Below are 25,993 nucleotides of genomic sequence, written 5' to 3' on the forward strand. Positions count from 1 at the left end.
GTCCTTATGCCTCCTGAGCAGCCTCATCCTTTCCCAACTGTCCTTGCCCCCCGCCCAAGTCTCCTCGTCCCTCCCCACCATCCTCATCCCCCCTGCGACCATCCTCCTCATCCCTCCCTACTGTCCTCGTCCCTCCCAAGCAACCTTGTCTTTCCCAAGAGTCATCTTCCCCCCAGAGATCCTCGACCCCCGGGCATCCTCTTCCTTCCCCAGTGTCCTCGTGCCCCCAGGCATCCTTGTCCCCTAACATTCCTTGTCCCTCCCCAGCACCCTCATCCCTCCGCAGTGTCCTTGCCCTTGTCCCTCCCACGTATGCTCTTCCCCCCAGCTCTCCTCCCCGCTTCCAACCACCCTCACCCCTCCCAGCCATCCTTGTCCCTCCCCAGCATCCTCGCCCCTCCCAACTGTCCTTGTCCCCAGGGTCCTTGCCCCACCTGAGCATCCCCCTCATCCATCCCCAGCGTCCTCGTCCCTCCCCAGCGTCCTCATCCCTCCCCAGTGACCTCATGCCTAGTGACAGTCCTTGGCCTCCCCAAGTATCCTCGTCCCTTCCAATTGTCCTTGTCCCCAGGGTCCTCATCCCTCCCTGAGCATCCTTGTCCCTCCCAAGCACCCTTGTCCACCCTGATGGTCCTTGTCCCACCCCCCCCGAATACCCTCATCCCCACCTCGTGCTGCCGCCCACCGGCTGCTGTCTCTGTGCAACCCAGTTTACACAGTGTCACTCATAAATTAAACAGCATCCTCCCAGTCCCCCCCATGTCCCCATCCCCGTGTTCCCAACTCTGCCACCAGCTCGCCCTCCATTTCATCGCTTCTCCTGCGATGGGCAAGGAAATGGGGGACCCGGGCGGCGGCGATGGCCGGTCCCTTCGCCGCGGTCCCCCAGTGTCCGGCTGCGCCCTGAGCCGTGGCCACGGGAGCCGGTGGAGCCACGGGACGAGACGCTGCCTGTCGTGGAGCAGCTGCCGGACACCTGACCCCGGGGCAGGCAGGAGGGTTTGCCGTAGGGGACGACCTCGTCTGCAAGGGGGGGGACAAGGTTGGGGTTCGGCGGTGGCACTCCCCCCAACCTCTTTGGCACGCGGTCGGTGGCTCCAGCTTACCGCCACGGGGTGAGTGATGGGTGACCTTGCGCTCGGCCCCGCTCGGCTCCGGCTCTGGCGAGGGGCCAGGGGTCTCGCCCGGCGGTGGCAGCGGTGGCGGCGGCAGGTCTGCGGCGGAGGGGGAGGAGAGGGCTGACACCCCCCTGGACCCCTCACTGGACCCCCCATTTTTCCCCTCAGCTCACCTCCTTGCTGCTTTTCCCGGCGGGTAGCGGTTGCATTTGGGCTTCGGGCGACTTTTCGGGGTCTCCCCACGGGTTTTCCCTGGGGGTGATGGCAGCATCAGCCCCTTCCCCAGCTGGTGAGCCCCCCACCCACCCAAAATGGCCCCCCAAGGGCTCACCTGTGCCGGGGGGGCAGCGGGCTCGGGGCAGGTGGCCCTTGCCAGCATCCGGACTCGGAGGGGAGCTGGGTGCCCGCGGCGGGGTGCCGGCACTGGGGGGGGGTCTCCTGGCAAAGAGGGGGTGTGGGGTGAAGCTGGGGTGGGGAGAGCAGGGTGGGGGGCTTGGTGGCCACCGTGGTGCCGGCAGGACCCCCCCAGTGCCATGCTGTGCCGGAGCAGGGGGAAGCCATGTGGTGGTAGCACAGATGGCTGGCAATGGCATGGGTGGGCTGAAGCATCACAGCTGGCTGGCAGTGCCACAGCTGGATTGCAGCTGCACGGCTGGGCTTGCAAAGGGCAGCTGGATGAGTGCAGTGGCGCAGTGGGGTGGAAGAGCCACAGCTGGATGGCAGGGCCACAGCTGGATCACAGCTGCACAACAAGTGTGCAATGGAATGGCTAGCTTGCAGTGGAGCAGCTTGGGCACAGCTGGATAACAGCAGCTCAGCTGGATTGCAACTGCACAGCTGTATCAGAACACAGCTGGATTGCAACCACACAGCTGGCTTGCAACAGTACAGCTGGCCCCTGGTGCCACAGCTGCATTGCAGCAGCATGCTAGGATGTCAATGGCACAGCTGGATCGTGGCAGGGCGGGGCCTCAACAGCACAGCTGGATGGCAATGTCCCAGCCAGCTCGTGACAGCGCAGCTGCATCGCGATGGCACAGCTGGATTGTCATGCCATGGCCAGCCGCAGTGTCACAGATGGGTCATGACAGCATGGCCAGAGCATGACTGGACAGCAGGGGTGGATGGGGACAACACGGATGGATCATGAAGGGACACCTGGACCATGGTGGGACATCTGGACCCGTAATGGGACATCTGGACCCGTAATGGGACATCTGGGTCCCGATGGCATGGCTGGACCACAATGGCACAGCCGGGCCAGATCGTGACAACATGATTGGATTGCGATGGGACATCTGGACCCCGATGGAACAACCAAACTCCAATGTCATGGCCAGACCATGATGGCACAGTGGGGGTGGATCATGACAACATGGCTGGATTGTGATGGGACATCCAGACCCCACTGTGACATCCAGACTCCAGTGGCACAGCCTGACCACAATGGCACAGCAGGGTTGGATGGTGACAACATGGCTTGATTGCGATGTGACATCCGGACCATGGTGGGACATCCAGACCCTGATGGGACATCCAGACCCCAATGGCATGGCTGGACCATGATGGCACAGCAGGGCTGGATCGTGACAGCATGGCTTGATTGTGATGGGACATCTGGACCATGGTGGGACAGCTGGACCCCAATGGGACATCTGGACCCCTATGAGACATCTGGACCCCAATGACACAATCAGACCATGATAGCATGGCAAGGTCAGATTGTGACAACATGGCTGGATCGTGATGGGACACCCAGAACATGGTGGGACATCTGGACCCCAATGGGACCTCCAGACCCCAATGGGACATCCAGACCATGATGGGACATCCAGACTGCAATCGCACAGCCGGAACAAGCAAAGCCCATCTCCTACCGGGGTAGGCGGGGGCTATCGAAGTCGCGGAGGCGAGGGATGTCCTCAGTGGCACGGGGCGATGGCGTCAGCGTGGCGGTGGACCGGCAGCCAGAGGAGGCGGCGGGCGAGGATGCAGCGGTGGCACAGGGGACATCCTCACCGGGGTACCACTCCTCCATCCCCAACCTGCGGGGGGGTGGCCACAGGGCGGGTGCTGGGGCCAGCATGTCCCAGCCCCCCCAGCCACCCACACTCACCTGCCATCTGCTTCTTCCTCTTCATCCTCATCCTCATCCTCCTCCTGGGTGCACTGGCTGAGCTCGCTGGCTGAGGGTGGCGGGGGCAGCAGCTCCGTCCAGCTCACCACCGGCGGCTTCACCGCTTGCCCCAGCTTCTTCCCTTTGGCCCCTGCGGTGAGGAAGGGTGCCGGGGCGGGGCTGCAGGGAGGGAACCGCGCCACCGGCACCCGTGTGTGTCCCCCCACTCAACCCACCGCCCTACCGTGCTCAGCCCGGCTGCGGGGCAACTGGGGGGCCGGGCCATCCATTGGCTGGGGTCCCCCCCCGGGGTAGGGGGTCCCGTGCTGTGAGAAGGGACGGGGAAAGGTGCGGAGCTCCTCACCGCCCGCCTCGATGGTGCTGTAAACCGGCCCCTCGCCGGCCCCTGCCCCAAATTGCTCCATCTGGGTGATGTAATGGGTGATGCCGGCGTCTGCAGAGGGCGGCCGGCACTGTCAGGGCTGACCATGACCCCCCCAGCCCAAGCCACCCATCCCCATGATGACCCCTCACCGTTGTAGTATCTCTCGGTGGTCCCCAAGCATCCGGTGGCACCAGCTGCACCGCCACTGCCACGCCACGCGTCCGCCAGCCACGGGTAACCACCGCCGACGGCTGCCCTGCAAGGAGACGGGGTGAAGGGATGCCGGTGGTCGGCGCTGGGGGTCCCAGGGAGGGGACGGGATACAGGGGGGTTACCTGGGGCTGCTGCGCACCGGAGCCGGGAAGGCCACTGCGGAAAGAGGTGGGGGTGAGGGCGGCGAGGGGCTGCGCCGGGACCCCGCGGCGCCTATGGGCTTACCGGTGGGCGTATAGGCGAAGGATGCTGTAAAGAGAGAGGCGGTGGGTGGCTGGTGGGGTGATGGGTGCCAGGGTGGGGGTGTCCCAGGGGTAGCACCCCCCATACCGGCAAAGTGGCTCAGCTCCTTCTTCCTCCGACGGCGGCTGTAGAGCCAAGCAGCGAAGGCGGCGAGGATGACCCAGCAAGCACCACCAACGCCGGCGATGAAGGCCGGTTGCCTGGCCACCTCAGCCAAACGCTCGGCCATGCTGCTCCCGCCCACTGGCCCCGCATCCCGCTCCGCCGGGAGGGCTGCAAGCGACATGGGGAGAGGGGGACACACACCGGCGGGGGTGCCGAGGAGCTGTCCCCAGCACTGGGGTGACCCCTGTCACCCCCCCACCCATGGGTGCAGAGGGAGTGACGAGGGACTCACCGATGCGGATGGGGATGGGGGCACTGCGGGCGCCCACGCCGGCACCGGTGGCGGCGGCAACTTCGGCGTGGTAAGGGACGCCGGGGACCAGTCCCTGCAGCACCGTCGCCAGCACTGTCCCCTCCACGCTCTGGTTGATGTGGAAGCGGCTCTCGTTGCCCAAGCACCAGATCTGGGGGCGGGGGCCACAATGGGGACACCATGACACGGTGACCCGACGCGTCCCCACCGCCACTCGCCCTTACCCGGTAATCGCGGATGATGCCGTTCTGCTCAGCCGGAGGCGGAGGCTGCCATGAGATGCGGACGCTGGTGCCGTTACCGGCCACGCTGACGGCTCGTGGTGGGGCGCTGGGGGCTACCGGGGGGGAAACACATGGGGTGTCACCTCCAGGGGGTCCCGGGGGACCCCTGGCATCCCCCCAACCCTGCACTCACCCGCCTCGGGGGTGCGCAGGACTCGCACGGGGCTGTCGGGGCCGTGGAGGTGATGGAAGTAGGGTCGGACCTTAACCTCGTAGTCCTGGCCCCGGCGCAGCTCGGTGAGCAGGGCCCCCCGCTCCCCCGGCGCCTGCACTGCCCGCGCCTCCTCCCAGCGCCCGCCGCGCTGCCGGTACAGCACCCGGTAGCCTTCAAGGAAGGGTGCTTGGCGCTCTACCTGGGGACCCAAGGGGAGGGTGGGATGGCGGGGGGATGCTGGGCATCAGGAGCCCCGTACCGGTGGCGCGGCGTGGCACTCACGGTCCAGGAGAGGCGGACGGCGCCTGGCGGCAGCACCATGGGCTCCTGCAGGTGCACGGCCACTTGCGCCAGCTCCCGCTGCACCTGCTCTGGGTCCAGCCCTTGCTGCGTGGGGCTGGCGTCTGCCAAAAACATGAGAGGGTGGTGGGTCCATGGGCACCTCCATCGCCATCATTGGGCGGGGATGTACCCAAGGGTGGTGGGTCCTTAGGCAACTCCACTGGTGTCACCAAGTGGAGATGCACCCAAAGGTTTTGGATGGGCACCTCCATTGGTGTCACCAAGTGGAGATGCACCCAAGGGTGGTGGATGCATGGGCACCTCCATCAGCATCACCAAGCAGGGATGCACCCAAGGGCGCTGGATCCATGGGAATCTCCATTGGTGTCACCAAGTAGAGACGCACCCAAGGGTGGTGGCTCCATGGGCACCTCCTTTGCCATCATTGGGTGGGGATGTACCCAAAGGTTTTGGACAGGCACCTCCATTGGTGTCACCAAGTGGAGATGCACCCAAGGGTGGTGGGTCCGTGGGCACCTCCACCGGCATCACCGCTGGGTCTCACCTTGGGTGCGCACGGGCTCCGAGACGCCGCTGGGGTCACTGAGCCCGTAGGAGTTGACAGCCCGCACCAAGAAGAGGTAGACGGTGTCAGGCGCGAGGCCGCTCACAGTGTGGGTCTCACCCTCCACATCAGCTGCCACCGTCTGCCACGGGCCACCCGCCGCCTGGCTGCCGGGGGACAGGGGTGACCCGTGGCGGGGTGGCACCAGGCCACCACGTCGCCCCTGCACCCGGAGAGGACGCTTGTGTGATACCTGAAAGCCTCCACGATGTAGGAGGTGACATCGGCGACACCGCTGTCCTCATTCCCTTTCCAGCTCAGGGTGACGCTGCTTTTGGTGATGTTGGTGACCACAGGGGTGGAGGGTGGCCTGGGGAGGACGCCAGGCTCAGGGGATGGCGAGGGGAGGCTGGATCTGTCATCTGTGGGGAGACGCGTGGAGATCTGGGGTGGCTTTGTCCCCAGTGTCGCGGTGTCCCCGGTACAGCTATGTCCCCCTGCCCCACCTTGCACCTCCAGGGAGCCGCCCCAGCGCGTCTCGCCTGCCGAGCTGGTGGCCACGCACTCGTAGTGCCCGGAGTCGGTGACCTGCGAGGGGAAGAGCTCCTGCCCCATCACCCTGAGCACCCGTCACCCGCCACCCTGAGCACGCACCTTCCTGAGCAGCCACCTCTCGTTGTACCTACCACCCTGAGCACCCACTACTTGTCGTACCTACCACCCTGAGCACACACCACCCCTTACATTCACCACCCCAAGCACCCATCACCATTTGCAAGCACCACTCTGAGCACCCATTCCCCTTCGCACCCACAGCTCTTTGCATCTACCACCCCTTGCACCCACCATGCCAAGCACCCACCAACCTGAGCACCCATCTCCCATTGCACCCACCACCCCTTGCACCCACCACCCTGAGCACCCACCAACCTGAGCACCCACACTTTACACTCACCACCCTGAGCACCCACCACCCATTGCACCCATCACCCTTTCCACCCACCGCCCCTTGCACCCACCACCCTGAGCACCCACCAACCTGAGCACCCAACACCTTTTTACACCCAACCACCCTGAGCACCCACCACCCATTGCACCTTCAACCCTGAGCACCCACCAACATTTGCATCCACCAATCTGAGCACCCACCAAACTGGGCACCCACCACCCATTGCACCTTCAACCTGAGCTCCCACCACCCCGAGCACCCACCACCCATTGCACCTTCAACCCTGAGCACCCACCACCCTTTGCAAACACCAACCTGAGCACCCACCTCCTCTTGCATCCACCACGCTTTCCACCCGTCTCCCATTGCACCCGCCACCATGAGAACCCACCACCCTGAGCACCCACCACCCTGAGCATCCACCAACCTTTGCATCCACCAACCTGAGCACCCACCAAATTGCGCACTCACCACCCCTTGCACCTTCAACCCTTTCCACCCGCTTCCTCTTCCACCCACCACCCTTTCCACCCACCACCCCTTGCACCCACCACCCTGAGCACCCACCAACCTTTCATCCACAAACCTGAGCACCCACCAAACTGGGCACCGTCTACCCATTGCATCCTCAACCCTTTATAACCACCACCCCAAGCACCCACCACCCTGAGCACCCACCACCCATTGCACCTTCAACCCTGAGCACCCACCACCCTTTGCACCCACCCCACTGAGCACCCACCACCCCGAGCACCTACCACCCTTTCCACCCACCACCCCTTGCACCCACCACCCTGAGCACCCACCAACCTTTCATCCACAAACCTGAGCACCCACCAAACTGGGCACCCTCTACCCATTGCATCCTCAACCCTTTACACCCACCACCCCGAGCACCCACCACCCATTGCACCTTCAACCCTGAGCACCCACCACCCTTTGCACCCACCCCACTGAGCACCCACCACCCCGAGCACCCACCACCCTGAGCACCCACCCCAAGGCCCCCCCGCCCCTGCAGTGCTGCCCCATGGGTGCCCCCAGGGGTGGGTGCCCTGAGCCCCCGCTCCAGGCTGGCTCACCCGCAGGCCGGTGATCTGCAGGGTGCCATTTTCCAGCAGGCTGGCACGGGGCTGGGCACCCCCCAGGGCGCTCCCGTCCTTCCACCACCCCACGCTGGCCGGGGGGTCACCGCCCCCCACCTGGCATGGCAACCGCGCCGTGGCCCCCACCGGCAGCACCGTCCGGTTAGCGGGACCCCGGCGGATCACCGGCGGCTGGTGCTTGACCGGCGCTACGGTGAAGAGCGGGGAAAAAAAAAAAAAAGGGAATTCCTGGGTGCCGGGATGGGTGCCACTCGTGCGGCGAGCGCAGCTGTGCTCTGCTGGCGCCGGACTTACCCGCTTCCACCTCCAGCCGCGCCTTGGCCAGGACGCTGCCGGCCACGCTGATGGCCTGGCACAGGTAGTAGCCGGCGTCGCCGGGCTGCACGTCGGCGATGGTGATGGCGCCGCCGGGGCTCACCGAAAAGCGGCCGGTGGGGTGCGGGGGGAGGCCCGGGACCAGCAGCGTCTGGGGGGGAGGGAGGGGTGCAGGGGGCTGCTGGGGGCGGCGGGGGATTGGGGATGGGACGGGATTGGGGATGGGATGGGATTGGGAATGGGGATGGGATGGGGTGGGATTGGGAGTGGGGATGGGGACTGCGAATGGGGATGGGATGGGAATTGGGAATTGGGAATTGGGGATGGGGATGGGATGGGGTGGGACTGGGAATGGGGATGGGGATGGGATGGGGTGGGATTGGGGATGGGGATTGGGAATGGGGATGGGATGGGATTGGGAATGGGGATGGGATTAGGAATGGAGATGGGATGGGATTGGGAATTGGGATGGGGATTGGGAATGAGGATGGGATTGAGGATGGGGATTGGGGATTGGGGATGAGATGGGATAGGACTGGGGATGGGGATTGGGAATGGGGATGGGATGGGATTGGGAACTGGGATGGGGATTGGGAATGGGGATGGGATTGGGGATGGGGATTGGGGATTGGGGATGGGATGGGATGGGATTGGGATGGGATTGGGATTTGGGGATGGGGATGGGATCAGGATGGGACTGAGGATGGGGAAGGGGATGGGATGGGATTTGGGGATGGGGATGGGATTGGGGATGGGATGGGATGGCATGGCATTGGGAATGGAGATGGGGATGGGATGGCAATGGAATTGGAGATGAGATGGGATTGGGGATGGGATGGAATGGGATGGGCCTGAGGATGGGGATGGGATTGGATTGGAGATGGAGATGGGGATGGGATGGGATGGGGTGGGATGGGATTGGGGATGGGGATGGGGATGGGGATGGGATGGGATGGAGATGGGGATAGGATGGCAGTGGGATTGGGGATGGGATTGGGGATGGGATGGGATGGAATGGGATGGGATGGGATTGGGGATGGAGATGGGAATGGGGATAGCATGGCATGGGATGGGATGGGATTGGGGATGAGGATGACTATGGATGGCATGGTGACAGGGACAGGAACAGGGCCGGGTACAGGGCTGGAGGCAGGGCTGGGGGCAGGGAGGGGACAGACCTGGCTCCCCTCCTTCTGCCAAAACACGGCGGGCGGGGGGTTGCCCTTGCTCTGGCACTGGAAGGTCACGCTCTGGCCGGGGGTGACAGTCTGGTTGCGGGGCCTGGTGACGAGCTGGGGGGGCACTGCCGTGGCGCGGGGAGAGAAAAGGGCTCGTCCGGCCGCTTTGCCAGCACCCTTGGGTGCTCCCTCGGGGGGACCCCCCTTACCGTGCACGGTGAGGGTGCCCGACGCCTCTGACCTGCCCACGCTGTTGTCGGCCACGCAGGTGTAGGTGCCCTCGTCCTCCGCCCGCAGCCGGCTGATCCGCAGGGTGTTGTCCGGCAGCACCTCCCACCTGGGGGGGGAACCCCGCGAGGCCGCGGCGCCGGCAGGGTGCCGGGGTGCCGCGAGGGCGCGGGGTGCCGCGGGGATGTGGGATGCCATGGGGATGCGGGAGGGGATGGGAATGCGGGATGTGGGGAGGATCTGGGATGCGATGGGGATGTGGGATGCCATGGGGATGTGGGAGGGGACGGGAATGAGGGATGTGGGGATGATCTGGGATGCCATGGGGATGCGGGAGGGGATGGGAATGCGGGATGTGGGGAGGATCTGGGATGCCATGGGGATGTGGGATGCCATGGGGATGCGGGATGCGATGGGGATGCAGGAGGGGATGCGGGATGAGATGGGGATGTGGGATGCGATGGGGACGCAGGATGTGATGAGGATCTGGGATGCAATGGGGATGTGGGATGCGATCGGGATGTGCGATGTGGTAAGGATGTGGGATTGCAATCGGGATGCAGGATGGGATGCAGGATGAGATGGGGATGTCGGATGGGATGGGGATGTGGGATTGTGACTGGGATGCAGGAGGGGATGGGAATGTGGGATGGGATGGGGATGTGGGATGCGATGGGAAAGCGGGATGTGATGAGGATCTGGGATGCGATGGGGATGTGGGATGCCATGGGGATGTGGGAGGGGATGGGAATGCGGGATGTGGGGAGGATCTGGGATGCGATGGGGATGTGGAATGCCATGGGGATGCGGGATGCGATGGGGATGCAGGAGGGGATGTGGGATGAGATGGGGATGTGGGATGCGATCGGGATGTGCGATGTGGTAAGGATGTGGGATTGCAATCGGGATGCAGGATGGGATGCGGGATGAGATGGGGATGTCGGATGGGATGGGGATGTGGGATTGTGACTGGGATGCAGGAGGGGATGGGAATGTGGGATGGGATGGGGATGTGCAATGTGATGGGGATCCAGGATGTGATGGGGATCTGGGATGCGATGGGGATGCAGGATGCAATGGGGATCTGGGATGCAATGGGGATCTGTGATGCAATGGGGATCTGGGATGTGATGGGGATGTGGGATTGATGGGGATGCGGGAAGCAATGGAGACGCAGGATGCCATTGGAAGCGGGATGCAATAAGGATATGGGATGCAATGAGGGTGCGGGATGCAACGAAGGTGTGGGATGCAATGGGGATGTGGGAAACAACGCAGATGCGGGATATGACCGGGATGCGGGCTGCCGCGGGGATACGTGATGCCACGGGGATGCAGGCTGCGCCGGGGCCGCGGGCTGCAACGAGGCTGCAAGACGTTCCGAGCGCAGGGGGCCGGCACGCAGCGACGCCGCCCGGCTGCACCCCAGCCCCGGCACCCACGGCGCCGGCCCCCTCGCCCACCGCTTACCTTCCCGGCGGCATCTCGCCCTCCTCCTTGCGCCAGCGAGCCGCCGGCCGGGGGTCCCCCACTGCCTCGCAGGGAAACTCCGCCGTCCCCTCCACCAGCACCGCCTGGTTGAGGGGCCTCTTGCCGAACGCCGGGCGCTCTGCGGGGGCGGCCGTCAGCCCCGTCGCCGCGGCACCCGGGTCCCCCTCCCCAGCGTCCCCAAAACGACGTCCCCGGCCCCACGCACCGAAGACCACCAGCTCGGCCGGCTCGCTGTCCCTCTCGCCCACCACGTTGGTGGCCACGCAGATGTAGACGCCGGCGTCGCTCTTGCGGGTGCTGGCCAGCATCAGCTTCCCACCGCGGATCTGCGGACGGCCCAGCTCAGCCGGGGGGCTCAGACCCCCCAACCCTGGGGGTACCTTTTGGGGGGACCCCCCCTCAATCCCTCACCGTCAGGCGCTCGTCCTTGTCGCTGAGCCGGGCGCCGTTCTTCTTCCAGGAGACGCTGGGTTCGGGGTGGCCGCGGGGGGGGACGCACTCCAGGACGGCCGGTTCGCCCGCCGCCACCGCCACGTCCCCGGGGGGCTGCCGGAAATCGTCCCGCAGCACTGGGGGGGCCACGGCGTCAGCCCTGCCTCCGTACCCCAGCCCTGCGCCCCGCTTCCCGCAGCCACCCCCCGGCCGCAGCTGGGGCGCGGGGCTCCCCAGGGACGGCATTTCCATTTATTTGAAGTTATTTGAATTTATTTTAAGTTATTTCAATTTATTTTCATTTATTTTCACTTAGTTAAATTTATTTTCACTTATTTTCACTTATGATTTTCACTTATTTTCACTTATTTAAATTTATTTTCACTTATTTTCACTTATTTTCACTTATTTAAATTTATTTTCACTTATTTTCACTTATTCTAATTTATTTATAATTATTCTAATTAATTTTCAAATATTTTCAGTTATTTTCAATTATTTTCATTTCTTTTCAATTATTTTCATGTTTTCACTTCTTTTCACTTCTTTTAATTCCTTTTCACCTCTTGTAATTTCTTTTCATTTCTTTCCATTTCTTTTTATTTGTTTTCATTTCTTTTTATTCGTTTTCATTTCTTTTCGTCTATTTTCATTTCTTGTAACGTGTTCATTTATTTTTGGCTTCTTCTCATTTGTTCGAACTGATTTTCACTTCTTTTCATTTATTTTCCCTTGTTTTCCATTATTTTAACTTGTTTTCAGTTCTCCTTTTCATTTTGTTTTACTCCTTTTCATCTCTTTTCACTTACTTTCATTTATTTTCACCGATTTTCATTTATTTTCACTTCTTTTCATTTAATTTCCCTGATTTTCACTTCTTCCCCATTATTCTAACTTCTTTTCTTTTCCTCTCCTCATTTCTTTTTACTCCTTTTCATCTGTTTTTAATTATTTTCATTTCTTTTCACTTGTTTTTACTTATTTTCATCTGTTTTCACTTCTTTTCCCTGTTTTTCATTTCTTTTCCATTATTTTAACTTATTTTCCTTTATTTTTCACTTATTTTCACTTCTTTTCATTTCTTTTCCCTTATTTTCATTTCTTTTCCCTTATTTTCACTTCTTTTCATTTCTTCTTTTCATTTCTTTTTGCTCCTTTTCATCTATCTTTACTTATTTTCATTTTTCACTTGCTTTCCCTTATTGTCACTTATTTTCATTTCTTTTCCCTTATTTTCACTCCTTTGCCCTTATTTTCAATTATTTTAACTTATTTTCCTTTCTTCTTTTCATTTCTTTTTCCTCCTTCATCTATTTTTACTTATTTTCGTTTTTCACTTACTTTCCCTTATTGTCACTTATTTTCACTTATTATCATTTCTTTTCCCTTATTTTCACTTCTTTTCCCTTATTTTCACTTCTTTTCCCTTATTTTCAATTATTTTAATTTCTTTTTGTTTCTTCTTTTCACTTCTTTTTACTACTTCTATTTTCACTTATTTTCATTTTTCGCTTCCTTTCCCTTATTTTCATTTACCTTCCCCTGTTTTCATTTCTTTTCCCTCCTCCTCGCTCCTTTCCCTTCTTTTCCTCTCTTTTCACCTCTTCCCGCTCAGCAGCCCCAGGCCGGGGGGGTTCACGCCCGCGGCCACCGCACCGGGCTGGGCCCCGCGGTGACACCAGCCCCCCAAATCCCCCCAATCCCCCCCAAATCCCCCACCCCCCCCAGGGGACCCCCCCGGGCACCCACCGGCCACCTCCAGGGAAGCGTTCCGGCTGGTGGCCTCCCCCAGGTAATTCCTGGCCACGCAGACGTAGACGCCCTCGTCGGGCTTCCCCCGCCGGCCGTGGAGGATGCGGAGGAAGAAGAGGGACCCCCCGGGCAGGAGGGTGCGGTGGGAGCGGGGGTCCTCGCGGTCCGTCTCCACCCGCTCCCCGTCTTTGTACCACTCCACCGCCGGCGCCGGGCGGCCTTCGGCTTTGCAGCTCAAGGTGGCCGGCTCCCCCTTGGAGACCAGGAGATCCGCGGGGTGCTCCACGATTCGGGGGGCCGTGTCCTCCAGCGCAGGCTGGGACCCTGCGGACAAAAGAGGGGGGGGTGTCCCCACTACCCCCCACCACCAACGGAGGCGGGGGGGGGGTGGTTGGGGGAGCTGAGCGCTTTCCTGGTGCCATCACCTGCTTTGCTCGGCGAGCAGGAGGGGAGATGAGGTGTGGCCAGGTCTCAGCCCAATGTATATCCCCCCCCCCCCCCCCCGAGGTGAGATGAAGTGTGGCCAGGCCTCAGCCCACCGTGGCCCCTCCCCGAGGTGAGATGAGGTGTGGCCAGGCCTCAGCCCACAGTGTCCCCTCCCCAAAGGTGAAAGGACCAGGAGGTGAGATGAAGTGTGGCCAGGTCTCAGCCCAGTGTATATTCCCCCCTCCCCGAGGTGAGATGAAGTGTGGCCAGGCCTCAGCCCACCGTGGCCCCTCCCCAGAGGTGAGATGAGGTGTGGCCAGGCCTCAGCCCACTGTGTCCCCTCCCCAAAGGTGAAAGGACAAGGAGGTGAGATGAAATGTGGCCAGGTCTCAGCCCAGTGTATATCCCCCCCTGCCAAGAGGTGAGATGAGGTGTGGCCAGGTCTCAGCCCAGTATATGTCCCCCCAGGGTGAGATGAAGTGTGGCCAGGTCTCAGCCCACTGTGTCCCCTCCCCAAAGGTGAAAGGACAAGGAGGTGAGATGAAATGTGGCCAGGTCTCAGCCCAGTGTATATCCCCCCCTGCCAAGAGGTGAGATGAGGTGTGGCCAGGTCTCAGCTCAATGTATATTCCCCCCACCCCGAGGTGAGATGAAGTGTGGCCAGGTCTCAGCCCAGTGTGTCCCCTCCCCAAAGGTGAGATGACCAGGAGGTGGGATGAAGTGTGGCCAGGTCTCAGGCCAATGTATATTCCCTCCCCCAGAGGTGAGATGAAGTGAGGCCAGGTCTCAGCCCAATGTACAGTGTCCCCCTGCAGAGGTGAGATGAGGTGTGGCCAGGTCTCAGTCCAGTGTGTGTGTGTCCCCCAAGGTGAGATGAGGTGTGGCCAGGTCTCAGCCCAGTCTACACCCACACACCCAGGAGGTGAGGTGACCAGGAGATGAGATGAAGTGCGCCCAGGTCTCAGCCCAATGTATATTCCCTCCCCCAGAGGTGAGATGAAATGTGGCCAGGTCTCAGCCCAGCATACCCCCACACACCCAGGAGATGAGATGAGGTGTGGCCAGGTCTCAGCCCAATGTATTCCCCCGCCCCAAACCAGGGTGGGCGCTGGTGGGGTGGGAGCAGGACCGGGAGGGTGTCAGACCTCGGACACACCGGGGGACGAGGACAGGGGGACAAAGCAGCCTCGCTCCCAGTACCACCCCATTTCCACCCAGTTTCCAGCTGGGCATCCCTGGGGAAATGGGGTTGGGGCTAAATTGCCCCAAAAAGGGGATGGGTTTCCATCAGCTGCAAGGGATGATTTTTGGTAGCGGAGCTGGTAACTCCAGGTTGCGGAAAATGCTTAATTTTAAGTTAAAATTTTAAAAAAACCCATATATTGGGTGTGTGGGGCTGTTCCGGGAAGATCCCCGCCGTTAGGGCATGGGAATGAACGGCTGCTCGTTAACGCTGGGATAATTAATGCTCATTAATGCGGGGGGCTGAGTGCGGCTGGCAGGGGCCCCCCTTGTCCCCAGTGCCACCCCCAGCTGGCACTGCAGTTCAGGCTGCGGTCAGCGACCGTCAAGCCCACGCACACGCAAATGCATGCCCGGACACGTGTGTGTGTGCGTGCACATACATGCCCAAGCACGAATGCACGTGCAGCCACACACAGGCGTGCATTTGCACACGTGCATGCCCTTATTTACTTATTTACGTGCAGATGCGTGCATGCGTGCGTGCATTCGTGCAGGAGCGTGTGGGCATGCACTCGCACACGCGTGCAGGTGCATGCACGCATGCGCTTACGCAGATGCATGCGCACGCGTGCATTCACGCAGGGGTATGCATGCGCTTTTACACACACACGTGCGTGCGTGCACACGTGCAGCTACACACATGCACACACATGTATTCACGCAGGGGCACAAATGCGTGCACAGACATGCATTTGCACGTGCGTTTGCACACACGCACAGGCGTGCGCATCCGTGCACATCCACGCACGCGTGCCGGTGGGGCACGCAAGCCTGCGTGTACCCCCATCCCTGCGGATCTGCGCACGCACACGCATGCACGCGGCGGCACACGTTTATGTGCATGCCCACCGCACGCATGTCCCTGCATTTGCACACGTGCCCGCGCGCTCCTGCCCCAGCTCCCAAGCATCGCGGGGGGGGGGGGCTGCGATTTGGGGCACCCTGGGCGGGCGGGAGGGGTTGCCATGGGGACGGGATGCGGCTGCCATGGGGACGGGGAGGGATGCTGCGGGGGACCGGGTACCTCGTGGGGCGGCGGCGGGGGTGGGGTGGGCGCAGCAGGGCCGAGGGGGCCGCAGCTGGGCCCGGTGGCTAATTGGGACAAGCGGGGGGGTCAGGCCAGGCCCCCTCCTGCGCCCGGCCAGCTGTGCCAGGGCGGGGGGTCCCGCGGGGGTTTGGGGGACACCCCCCCCCCTTTGATCAGCCACCCAGAGCCAAACGGGGGGAGTCCAGGCTGAAAAAAAGCGGAAAAGCTCAAAAAGGGCTTAAAATCCAGGCGGATACCCCTCAACTCACCCCCCCCCAGTACCTGCAGCCGGCCCAGGCTGTCCCCCTCTGCCCCCTGCTCCGTCCCGGCTTGGGGACATGGGGCTGGTTCGGGGACACGGGGTTGGTTTGGGGACATGGAGTGGGGTTGGTTTGGGGACACGGGGCTGGTTTGGGGACATGGGGTCGGTTTGGGGACACAGGGCTGGTCTGGGGACACGGGGCTGGTCTGGGGACATGGAGATGGTTCAGGGGACATGGGGCTGGTTTGGGGACACAGGGGTGATTTGGGGACATGGGGTCGTTATGGGGACATGGAGATGGTTCAGGGACATGGGGCTGGTTTGGAGACATTGGGCTGGTTTGGGGACACTGGGGCTGGTTTGGGGACATGGGGCTGGTTCAGGGACATGGGGGTGTTTTGGGGACACAGGGCTGGGTTGGGGACATGGAGCTTGGGGACATGGAGATGGTTTGGGGACATGGGGCTGGTTTGGGGACATAGGGATGGTTCAGGGACATGGGGCTGTTTTGGGGACACGGGGCTGGTTCGGGGACATGGGGTCACAGGGCTGGTTTGGGGACATGGAGATGGTTCAGGGACACGGGGCTGGTTTGGGGACATGGGGTCGGTTTGGGGACACAGGGCTGGTTTGTGGACACAGGGTCAGTTTGGGGACACAGGGCTGGTTTGGGGACATTGGGCTGGTTTGGGGACATGGGGTCGGTTTGGGGACACAGGGCTGGTCTGGGGACATGGGGTCTCTCCCAGCTCAGGGTCTGGGGGTTGGTGGGGGACATGGGGACAGTTTAGGGACACTTGGGGACACTGGGGACTGGGGTCCCTCCTGGCTCAGGGTCACAGAGATGGTTCGGGGACACTGGGGCTGGTCTGGGGACATGGGGTCTCTCCCAGCTCAGAGTCAGGGGGTCGGTGTGAGGACACAGGGACAGTTTGGGGACACAGGGCTTGTCCTGCTTCAGAGTCTGGGGATTGGCATGGGGACATGGGGGCAGTTTGGGGACTCCGGGTTGCTCCCGGTTCAGGGACATGGGGTTGGTGTAGGGACACAGGGACAGTTTGGGGATGTGGGGTTGCTCCCTGTTTGGGGTCTGGGGGTTGGTCTGGGGACACGGGGACAATCTGGGGACACCGGGTCAGTCCCAGTTCATAGTCTGGGGGTTGGTGTAGGGACACGGGGCCAGATTGGGAATGGGGGGGGTCACTCCCGGTTCAGGATCTGGGGACACGGGGATGGTTTGGGGACACCGAGTGGGTCCTGGTTTGGAGTCTAGGGGCCGGTATGGGGACACAGGGTCGCTCCCGATTTGGGGAAGCAGGGCTGGTCCCGGTTTGGAGTCACGGGGACAGTCTGAGGACACGGCACTGCTCCCGCTTCATGGTCTGGGGCTTGGTCCGGGGACATGGAGCCGGTCCCGGAGTGGGGACACAGGGCTGATGTGGGGACACCGGCTCGCTCCTAGATTGGGGACACGGGGCAAGGTCCCAGTGCGGGGACACGGGGCCGGTTTGGGGGTGCGGGGTTGGTGCCGGGGGGGTCCTGGCTGAGGCTGTGGGGGGCTGCGGGTTATTGGCAGCATCACCGCTGGTCCAGGACTGGGGACAGGGGGACACGGGGACATGGGGACATAGGGACAGGGGGACACGGGGACAGGGGGACATGGGGACAGGGGGACACGGGGACATAGGGACAGGGGGACACGGGGACGGGGGGACATGGGGACAGGGGGACACGGGGACATAGGGACATGGGGACACGGGGACATGGGGACACGGGGACATGGGGACAGGGGGACATGGGGACAGGGGGACACGGGGACAGGGGGACGGGGGACAGGGGGACAGGGGCCACGTACCGTTGCCGGGGCCGAGGCCGGGGAGGTGCATGGCGGGCTCGGTGCGGTTGATGCCGAGCAGGAGCTGCGAGGAGGAGTTGGAGCCCTCGGCCCCCAGCGAGTCGGCGAACAGGTTCATCTGCAGCAGCGTCTTCAGCAGGTACCGCAGCATCCCGGCCCGGCCCGGCTGGGCTGGGATCGGCTCGGCTCGGCTGGGATCGGCTCGGCTCGGCTCAAGCCCAGCTCGGCTCGGCTCTGCTGGGTTCGGCTGGGCTCAGCTCAGCTCGGCTCGGCTCAAGCCCAGCTCTGCTCAGCTCGGCTCTGCTGGAATCGGCTCGGCTCGGCTCTGCTGAGCTCGGCGCTGCACAACCCGGCTGGGCTCAGCGCCGTCTGCCCCAGCTCGGCTCAGCTCGGCTCGGCTCGGCTCGGCTCGGCTCGGCTGGGCTGTGTTCAGCTCGGCTGGGCTGGGCTGGGCTGGGCTCGGCTCGGTTCAGCTCGGCTCGGCTCAAGCCCGGCTCAGCTCGGCTCGGCTCGGCTCGGCTGGGCTGGGCTGGGCTGGGCTGGGCTGGGCTCGGCTCGGCTCGGCTCGGCTCGGCTGGGCTCGGCTGGGCTGGGCTGGGCTCGGCTCGGTTCAGTTCGGCTCGGCTCAAGCCCGGCTCAGCTCGGCTCGGCTCGGCTCGGCTCGGCTCGGCTCGGCTGGGCTGGGCTGGGCTGGGCTCGGCTCGGCTCGGCTCGGCTCGGCTCGGCTCGGGTCGGCTCGGCTGGGCTCGGCTGGGCTGGGCTGGGCTCGGCTCGGTTCAGTTCGGCTCGGCTCAAGCCCGGCTCAGCTCGGCTCGGCTCGGCTCGGCTCGGCTCGGCTCGGCTGGGCTGGGCTCGGCTCGGCTCGGCTCGGCTCGGCTCGGCTCGGCTCGGCTCGGCTGGGCTGGGCTCGGCTCGGCTCGGCTCAAGCCCAGCTCCGCTCAAGCCCAGCTCGGCTCGGCTGAGCCCGCGGCGCCGCCCCCCGGGTCCGGAGCGGGGGCGCGGCCAGGGCGGTGCGGGGAGGGGGGGTGGGGGGGGTCCCTGCCCCCCCCTTTTGGGCAGGGAGATGGGGGGGGAGGGGGCGGAGGGGCTTGGGGTGGCTTTGGGGGGGCAGGGGGGGTGTCCTGGTTTGGGGGGGAGGAGGAGGAGGGGGAGGAAGAGGCCGCTGCGCTGCCCGGCCTCATCCCAAATAACGCGGCACCCCACGGGGCTGCCGCCCCCCCACCCAAAACCCCACCTCCCTGAACCCCAAAAGGCGCCTTCGCCCCCATCCCACCGGGAAAGGCGGCGGCGCAGCCTGGCACCCCCCCTACCCGCCCCCCCCCGGGGTGCGCTGGCGGGGGGGGGCGCTTTTGGGGGTGCTGGGCCCCCCGGTGGCCTTGATCTTGGGGTGGGGGGGGCACACAGGGTGTGCAAGGCACCTCCTGAACCCGTAATTAGCGATTGGCCACTTAATTAATGCGCCGGGGCTGGCGGTGTGAAGCAATGCGGGGCCCCCCCGGGCCCCCCGGTGTGTGGGGGGGAGGGGGGCAGAGGAGTGGGGGGCACTGGGGGGGGCTGGGGGGTGGGGAGGGGAAGGGGCGATGGGGGAGGGCCGGGGGGGGGACATCTGCGTGCACATCTGGGGCGCGGTGGGCTGGGTGAGCAGAAGGGGCCTCACATCTGGATGGCAAGGGGGGCCCGAGCGCCTTTGCACATCTGGAAGGGGGGAGCACGGGTGTGCCCAAAGGGGGGGAGCACAGCTGGCGGGGGGAGTGTTTTCGTGCACATCTGGGGCACCAAAGGCCTCCGGGGCGTTCACATCTGGCAGGGTTGGGTGGCCCGGGGGCTGCGTGTGCATTGGGGCCAACATCTGGAGGGCTTGGGCCCCAGCTGGCGGGGTCACCGCTGGCCGAACAGCTGGAGGCGCAAGGGTGCTTAAGTGCACATCTGGCGAGCCGGCCTGCCCGCCGCTGTGCACATCTGGATGCGCAAACAGGAGCGCGCGCATCTGGGCGCACATCTGGGCACCGAGCCGGGGAGCTCGTGTGAGCATGCTGCGTTCCCCGGCCGGAGCCGTGCCGGGGGCGGCAGGCGGGCGCACATCTGGATGCCGGTGCACATCTGGGCCGGCTCCAGCTCGGCAGCACCCTCCAGCCTCTCCATATCCCACCGAATCTGCCGGATCCCGGCGCTGCCAGCGACGGCAAAGCTCCTGTCCCGGTGTCTTGGGGGCAATGCATTATTCATCCATCCCGCTCGTCGCCGGGCACGGAGAAAGTAAATAAATATTAATTTCACAGGATCACAAAGCTTTTCCCTCTCTCCTGCTGGGGATGCGGCAGCCCAGGGATTTCCCTGGATCAAAAAAAAAAAAAAAAAAAAAAGAAAAGGAGAAATAAATTAACTCTAGAATAACAGGTTTATCCAACTATTATCCCAATAATTCTCCAGGAGGGGAATTGAAGGTGACGCTGGAATATTGAATGCCATGCCTTTTCCCCGATTCCCTCTTTTTTTGGGTGTCCCGGAAAAGCCGAGCCGTGGGGATGGGGCATCTCCGGCCCGGGAATAGGGGATGGAAAGGGACGTTAATCCCCAGCGAGCTTTCAGGCCTCTTTTCATGGAGTGCTTCGAGGAAAGGAGAGTTTTTAATGGGAATCCTGGAGGGTTTTTTGGGATCCCCAGGGATTAAGGCACCTCTGTCTTAACCCCGCCACGAGGCCTGCGGCTACGGTGACGGGCTCCCGGCACGCGTGCAGCCGTCACCGATACCTCCTCCGGGACGGCTCGGGATGGCGAAAGGAGACAAAGGAGCCGCTTTATCCCGACGGATAATCCCCCCCCCCGCCTCTGCTCTGCTTCCCAGATTCATCCCTGTTAATCAGCTGGGCAAACAGCGGGCGCGGGGGCATCGCCTCCTTGTTAGCAGATTTATTACCGCCACCGGGGCGTTTAATTGCGCTTTTATTCGGCGATTAGCGGCTGTTTGCGCAGGCTTTGCCCAAAACCTCGCGCCGCCGAGGCCCGAAAGCACCCCCCGAAACTTTCGGGCCTGGGGGTGGGGGGCGGCTTCCCCCACACGTCGTTATCCTCGTTATTCCTCCCGCTTTTTCGCCGCTTCCTGATTTCTCCTTCTTTTTCCTAACCCTTGGCGGCGGGGCCGGGCACCGTGGGGTGGGGAAACTGAGGCACGACGGCCCTCGCGGTGATGGCGGGATCGCGGCACGGGCCCGCGGGCGCCGCCGGGGTCACTCCCCGTGGCCCCGTTATTGCCATCCCCCGGGACCCCGGCAGCCCCGCGCTTCGCCGGAAAATGGGGAATTTTGTGTATTGGGGGGGGGGGGGCACACGGGGGGAGGCTGGAGCCGGGGGGAGAGGCACTGGGGGGCTGCAGGGAATGACGCTGGGATGCTGTAGGGATAATGGGAAGCTTTAGGGGATGACACTGGGATGCTTTAGGGGATAATGGGAAGCTTTAGGGAATGACACTGGGATGCTTTAAGGGATAATGGGAAGCTTTAGGGGATTACACTGGGATGCCATAGAGGATGATACTGGGATCCTTTAGGGGATGATACTGGGATGCTTTAAGGGATGATACTGGGATGCTGTAGGGAATGATACTGGGGTGCTTTAAGGGATAATGGGAAGCTTTAGGGGATTACACTGGGATGCTGTAGGGAATGATACTGGGGTGCTTTAAGGGATAATGGGAAGCTTTAGGGGATGACACTGGGATACTTCAGGGGATGGATACTGGGATGCTGTACGGAATGATGCTGGGATGCTGTAGGGAATGATACTGGGATGCTTTAGGGGATGATACTGGGATTCTGTAGGGAATGATGCTGGGATCCTTTAGGGGATGATACTGGGATGCCGTAGGGAATGACACTGGGATGCTTTAAGGGATAATGGTGGGATGCTGTAGGGGATGACAGTGGGATGTTGTAGGGAATTACACTGGGATGCTGTAGGGAATGACACTGGGATACTTTAGGGGATGATACTGGGATGCTTTAAGGGATGATACTGGGATGCTGTAGGGAATGATACTGGGGTGCTTTAAGGGATAATGGGAAGCTTTAGGGGATGACACTGGGGTGCTTTAGGGGATGGATACTGGGATGCTGTAGGGAATGACGCTGGGATGCTGTAGGGATAATGGTGGGATGCTTTAAGAGATAATGGGAAGCTTTAGGGGATGACACTGGGAAGCCATAGGGGATGACACTGGGAAGCCATAGGGGATAATGGTGGGATGATGCATGGATAATGGTGGGATGCTGTAGGGAATGATGCTGGGATGCTTTAAGGGATAATAGTGGGATACTGTAGGGGATGACACTGGGATGTTGTAGGGGATGATACTGGGATGCCGTAGGGAATGACACTGGGATGCTTTCAGGGATAATGGGAAGCTTTAGGGGATGACACTGGGAAGCAATAAGGTATGACACTGGGATGCTGTAGGGAATGATACTGGGATGCTGTAGGGATAACGGTGGGATGCTTTAAGGGATGACACTGGGATGCTGTAGGGAATGAAACTGGGATGCTGTAGGGATAATGGGAAGCTTTAGGGGATGACACTGGGATGCTGTAGGGATAATGGGAAGCTTTAGGGAATGACACTGGGATGCTGTAGGGATAATGGGAAGCTTTAGGGAATGACATTGGGATGCTGTAAGGATAATGGGAAGCTTTAGGGGATCACACTGGGATGCCATAGGGGATGATACTGGGATCCTTTAGGGGATGATACTGGGATGCTTTAAGGGTTAATGGGAAGCTTTAGGGAATAACACTGGGGTGCTTTAGGGGATGGATACTGGGATGTTGTAGGGAATGACACTGGGATGCTGTAGGGAATGATACTGGGATCCTTTAGGGAATGACACTGGGATGCTTTAAGGGATAATGGTGGGATGCTGTAGGGGATGACACTGGAATGCTCTAGGGGTTAATGCTGGGATGCTGTAGGGATAATGGTGGGATGCAGTAGGGAATGATGCTGGGATGCTTTAAGGAGTAATGGTGGCATACTATAGGAGATGACAGTGGGATGCAGTAGGGAATGATGCTGGGATGTTTAGGGGAGCGCACTGGGCTGCTCTAGGGGATGATGGCGGGACGCTGTAGATGATGCTGGGATGCTTTAGGGGGTGACACTGGGATCCTTTGGGGGATAATGGTGGGATGCTTTAAGGAAAGATGCTGAGATGTTTTAGGGGAGCATATGGGAATGGCACTGGGATGCTTTAGGGCATGATGTGGGATGCTTTAAGGAATGGTGCTGGGATGTTTTGGGGGAACATACTGGGATGCTTTAGGACATGACACTGGGATGTTCTAGGGGATGGCACTGGGATGTTTTAGGGGGTGATGCCAGGATGTGCTAAGAGATAATGCTGGGATGTTTTAGGGGAGCGCACTGGGATCCTGTAGGGATGACACTGGGATGCTTTAGGGAATGATGGAGGGATGCTTTAGGGGATGATGGTGGGATGCCCTACGGAACGATACTGGGATGTTTTCAGGGAGCAAACTGGGATGCTTTAGGGGATGTCAGTGGGATGTCTTAGGGGATGATGCTGGGATGCTTTAGGGAATGATGCTGGGATGCTGTAGGGTAGTTCTGCCAGAATGCTTTAGGAGATGGTGTTGGGATGCTTTAGGGGATGATGCTGGGATGCACGGAAGCATGTCAGGATGTATTAGGGGATGATAGCAAGATGCTTTAGGGAAGGACACTGGGTTGTTTTAGGCGAGCGTACGGGGATACTTCAGAGGATGACGGTGGGATGCTGGAGGGCACAATACTGGGTTGCTTTAGGGGATGATGCCTGGATGCATTGGAGGATTATCTGGGAAGCTTTAGGGGATGATCTGGGAAGCTTTAGGGGAGCGTAGTGGGATGCTTTAGGGGAGCGCAGTGGGATGCTTTAGGGGATGAGAGTGGGATGCTTTAGAGGATGAGAGTGGGATGCTTTAGGGGATGCTGCCAGGCTGCGCTAAGGGATAACGCTGGGATGTTTTAGGGAAGCACACTGGCATGCTTTCGGGGATGCTGCTGAGATGCTTTAGGTGAGCAGATTGGGACGCTTCAGGGGCTGACCCGGGGTTGATTTGTGGGCCGGCGTGGGGATGCCGCAGAGGACGGGTGTCAGGCTGTCTCTCCTCCACGCCTGGCAGACGGAGGAGGCCGGTGGGCTGAGGTCTCCTTGCGGGGCGTCCCAGCCCGCCTCATTACCGCCGTCTTTGGGAAGCCGGAGCCCATGTGTTCTCGAGACGAGCGACTCGGGGTATATTAACATCCCATTTCCACCTCTTTAATATAGAGTTTGTTGAGATCATTTATCAGCCGAGCCTCCCTTCAGGGCCGGGGGAAGCCGGGCAGAGCTCGGCAGCTGGGTCACGGCGAGAAGCGAGGGATGCTCGTCCCTGAAGGAAGCCGACTCCAGGTTTAACAGGTAGTGGCTCATGTGCGAATCGCTAGTTTGGGACCAGCACATCATTGGGAAAGGCTCTATCAAAGCTGGGCTTAATTGGGTGGAAGGCTTGTTTGCATGGCTGCTAATGGGGGATCAGAGGGCCGGGGACCCAGCGCTGACGGCCCTACAAAGGCAAGCAATTACTTGCTTGTCTGCATTATGTATTAACCCATCTGGGGCCGGGATATTGGCTTTGAAAGGGAGACAAAGGCAGAGGCGTGACGCCGCTCCCCACACCGAATTAGCCCGCCTGGGTCCCCTTTGTGCAGTGGGCAGGGCAGCTGGATGCGGGCCGCAGCCCCTAAGGATGCTGCTGGGTACCAGGGCGCTGCCTCGCTCAGCATCCCCGCATCCTCCCCAACATCGCATCGAGCGGCTTTTCTCCCCTTCCATCCGGCACCGGGGTATTCCTGCCCGCGGCCACAGCTCGGGATAATTAGAGCTCTGGCTTTGAATAGCCACCGTCGCCGTTAATAAGTTGCTACGTCTTTTCGGCGGCGTGTTTTGGAGACGGGAGGTTAATTACGAGCGCATCAGTAAATTGCAGTAAGCACTAGTCCATACCTACCGACCTGGCCGCTCGGCTTTTTGGCTAAGCGTTAATTGTCTTTATTGAATCGGAAGGTTGGCTTGAGCGAAGCAGCGGCAGCAGGGCTTTGGGGAGCAGGGGGGTGTTTCCTTACCGCTGCCCTGAGTTGCTCATCCCACCATCTGCACATCCCCAGGGAGCTGAGGATGGCCACAATTCATTGCATGGGTGAGCCCCAGCTGAGAACAGCCACAACTCATTGCGCCAGGCGATCCCGGCTGAGAACAGCCACAATTTGTTGCATGGGTGAGCCCCGCTGAGAACGGCCGCAGTTCTTTGCATGGGTGAGCACGGGCTGAGAACAGCCAGAACTCCTTACACCCCGCGACCCCAGCTGATAAGAGCCAGAACTCATTGCGTGGCCGACCCTGGCTGAGAACAGCCACCACTCACTGCACAGGTGAGCCCCCGCGGCTGAGAACAGCCACAGCTCATTTCATGGATGAGCCCCACTGAGAACAGCCACAACTCGTTCCACAGATGAACCCCACCGAGAACAGCCACAACTCGTTGCGCGGAGCGGCCCCGCTGTGGGGCAGCTGAGAACGGGGCCCAACTCGCTGCAGGAATGACTCTCCGTGGTTTTCGGCGGGGCGGCGGGGGACCCACCAGCCCCCCGCCTCCGTGTCATTAGCAAGCGGTCAAATGGCCCTAATGGGGACGCGGGGCTGCATCGCAATCAGCTGCTCTGGAGGAATAATGAATTTTTCAATCCCTAATTAACCGTTCACCTCATTTGCATTCCTCCCCCGGCTTACCGAGCCCCTCTGATTGGGGCCTGATGAGCTCCTGGGCGGGGGGGGGTCCATACGGCGCAGCGCCGGTGGCCTCGGGGATGGGGGGAAGGGGCTGGTGGCCCCCCGGGGCTTGGGGACGCGGGCGCCGAG

General features: G+C 61.3%; 1 protein-coding gene across 1 annotated transcript; it reads right to left on the bottom strand.

Annotated features, from left to right (window-relative positions):
• Positions 1-808: 808 nt before the first annotated feature.
• Positions 809-18,195, bottom strand: ROBO3 (roundabout guidance receptor 3). Its single transcript, XM_075723392.1, is given in 27 exon segments — positions 809-1,023; positions 1,107-1,214; positions 1,292-1,313; positions 1,315-1,370; positions 1,450-1,556; positions 2,996-3,163; positions 3,235-3,385; positions 3,479-3,688; positions 3,769-3,875; positions 3,955-4,081; positions 4,163-4,388; positions 4,390-4,644; positions 4,718-4,830; positions 4,911-5,130; positions 5,214-5,328; positions 5,769-5,945; positions 6,032-6,200; positions 6,285-6,366; positions 7,810-8,021; positions 8,128-8,299; positions 9,327-9,451; positions 9,536-9,663; positions 11,025-11,163; positions 11,251-11,371; positions 11,457-11,614; positions 13,227-13,553; positions 18,045-18,195. Coding segments are annotated over 27 exon segments (4,161 nt in total).
• Positions 18,196-25,993: the final 7,798 nt, after the last annotated feature.

This window comes from Pelecanus crispus, chromosome 19, assembly GCF_030463565.1.
Source record: "Pelecanus crispus isolate bPelCri1 chromosome 19, bPelCri1.pri, whole genome shotgun sequence".
In the NCBI taxonomy this organism is placed as follows: Eukaryota; Metazoa; Chordata; class Aves; order Pelecaniformes; family Pelecanidae; genus Pelecanus; species Pelecanus crispus.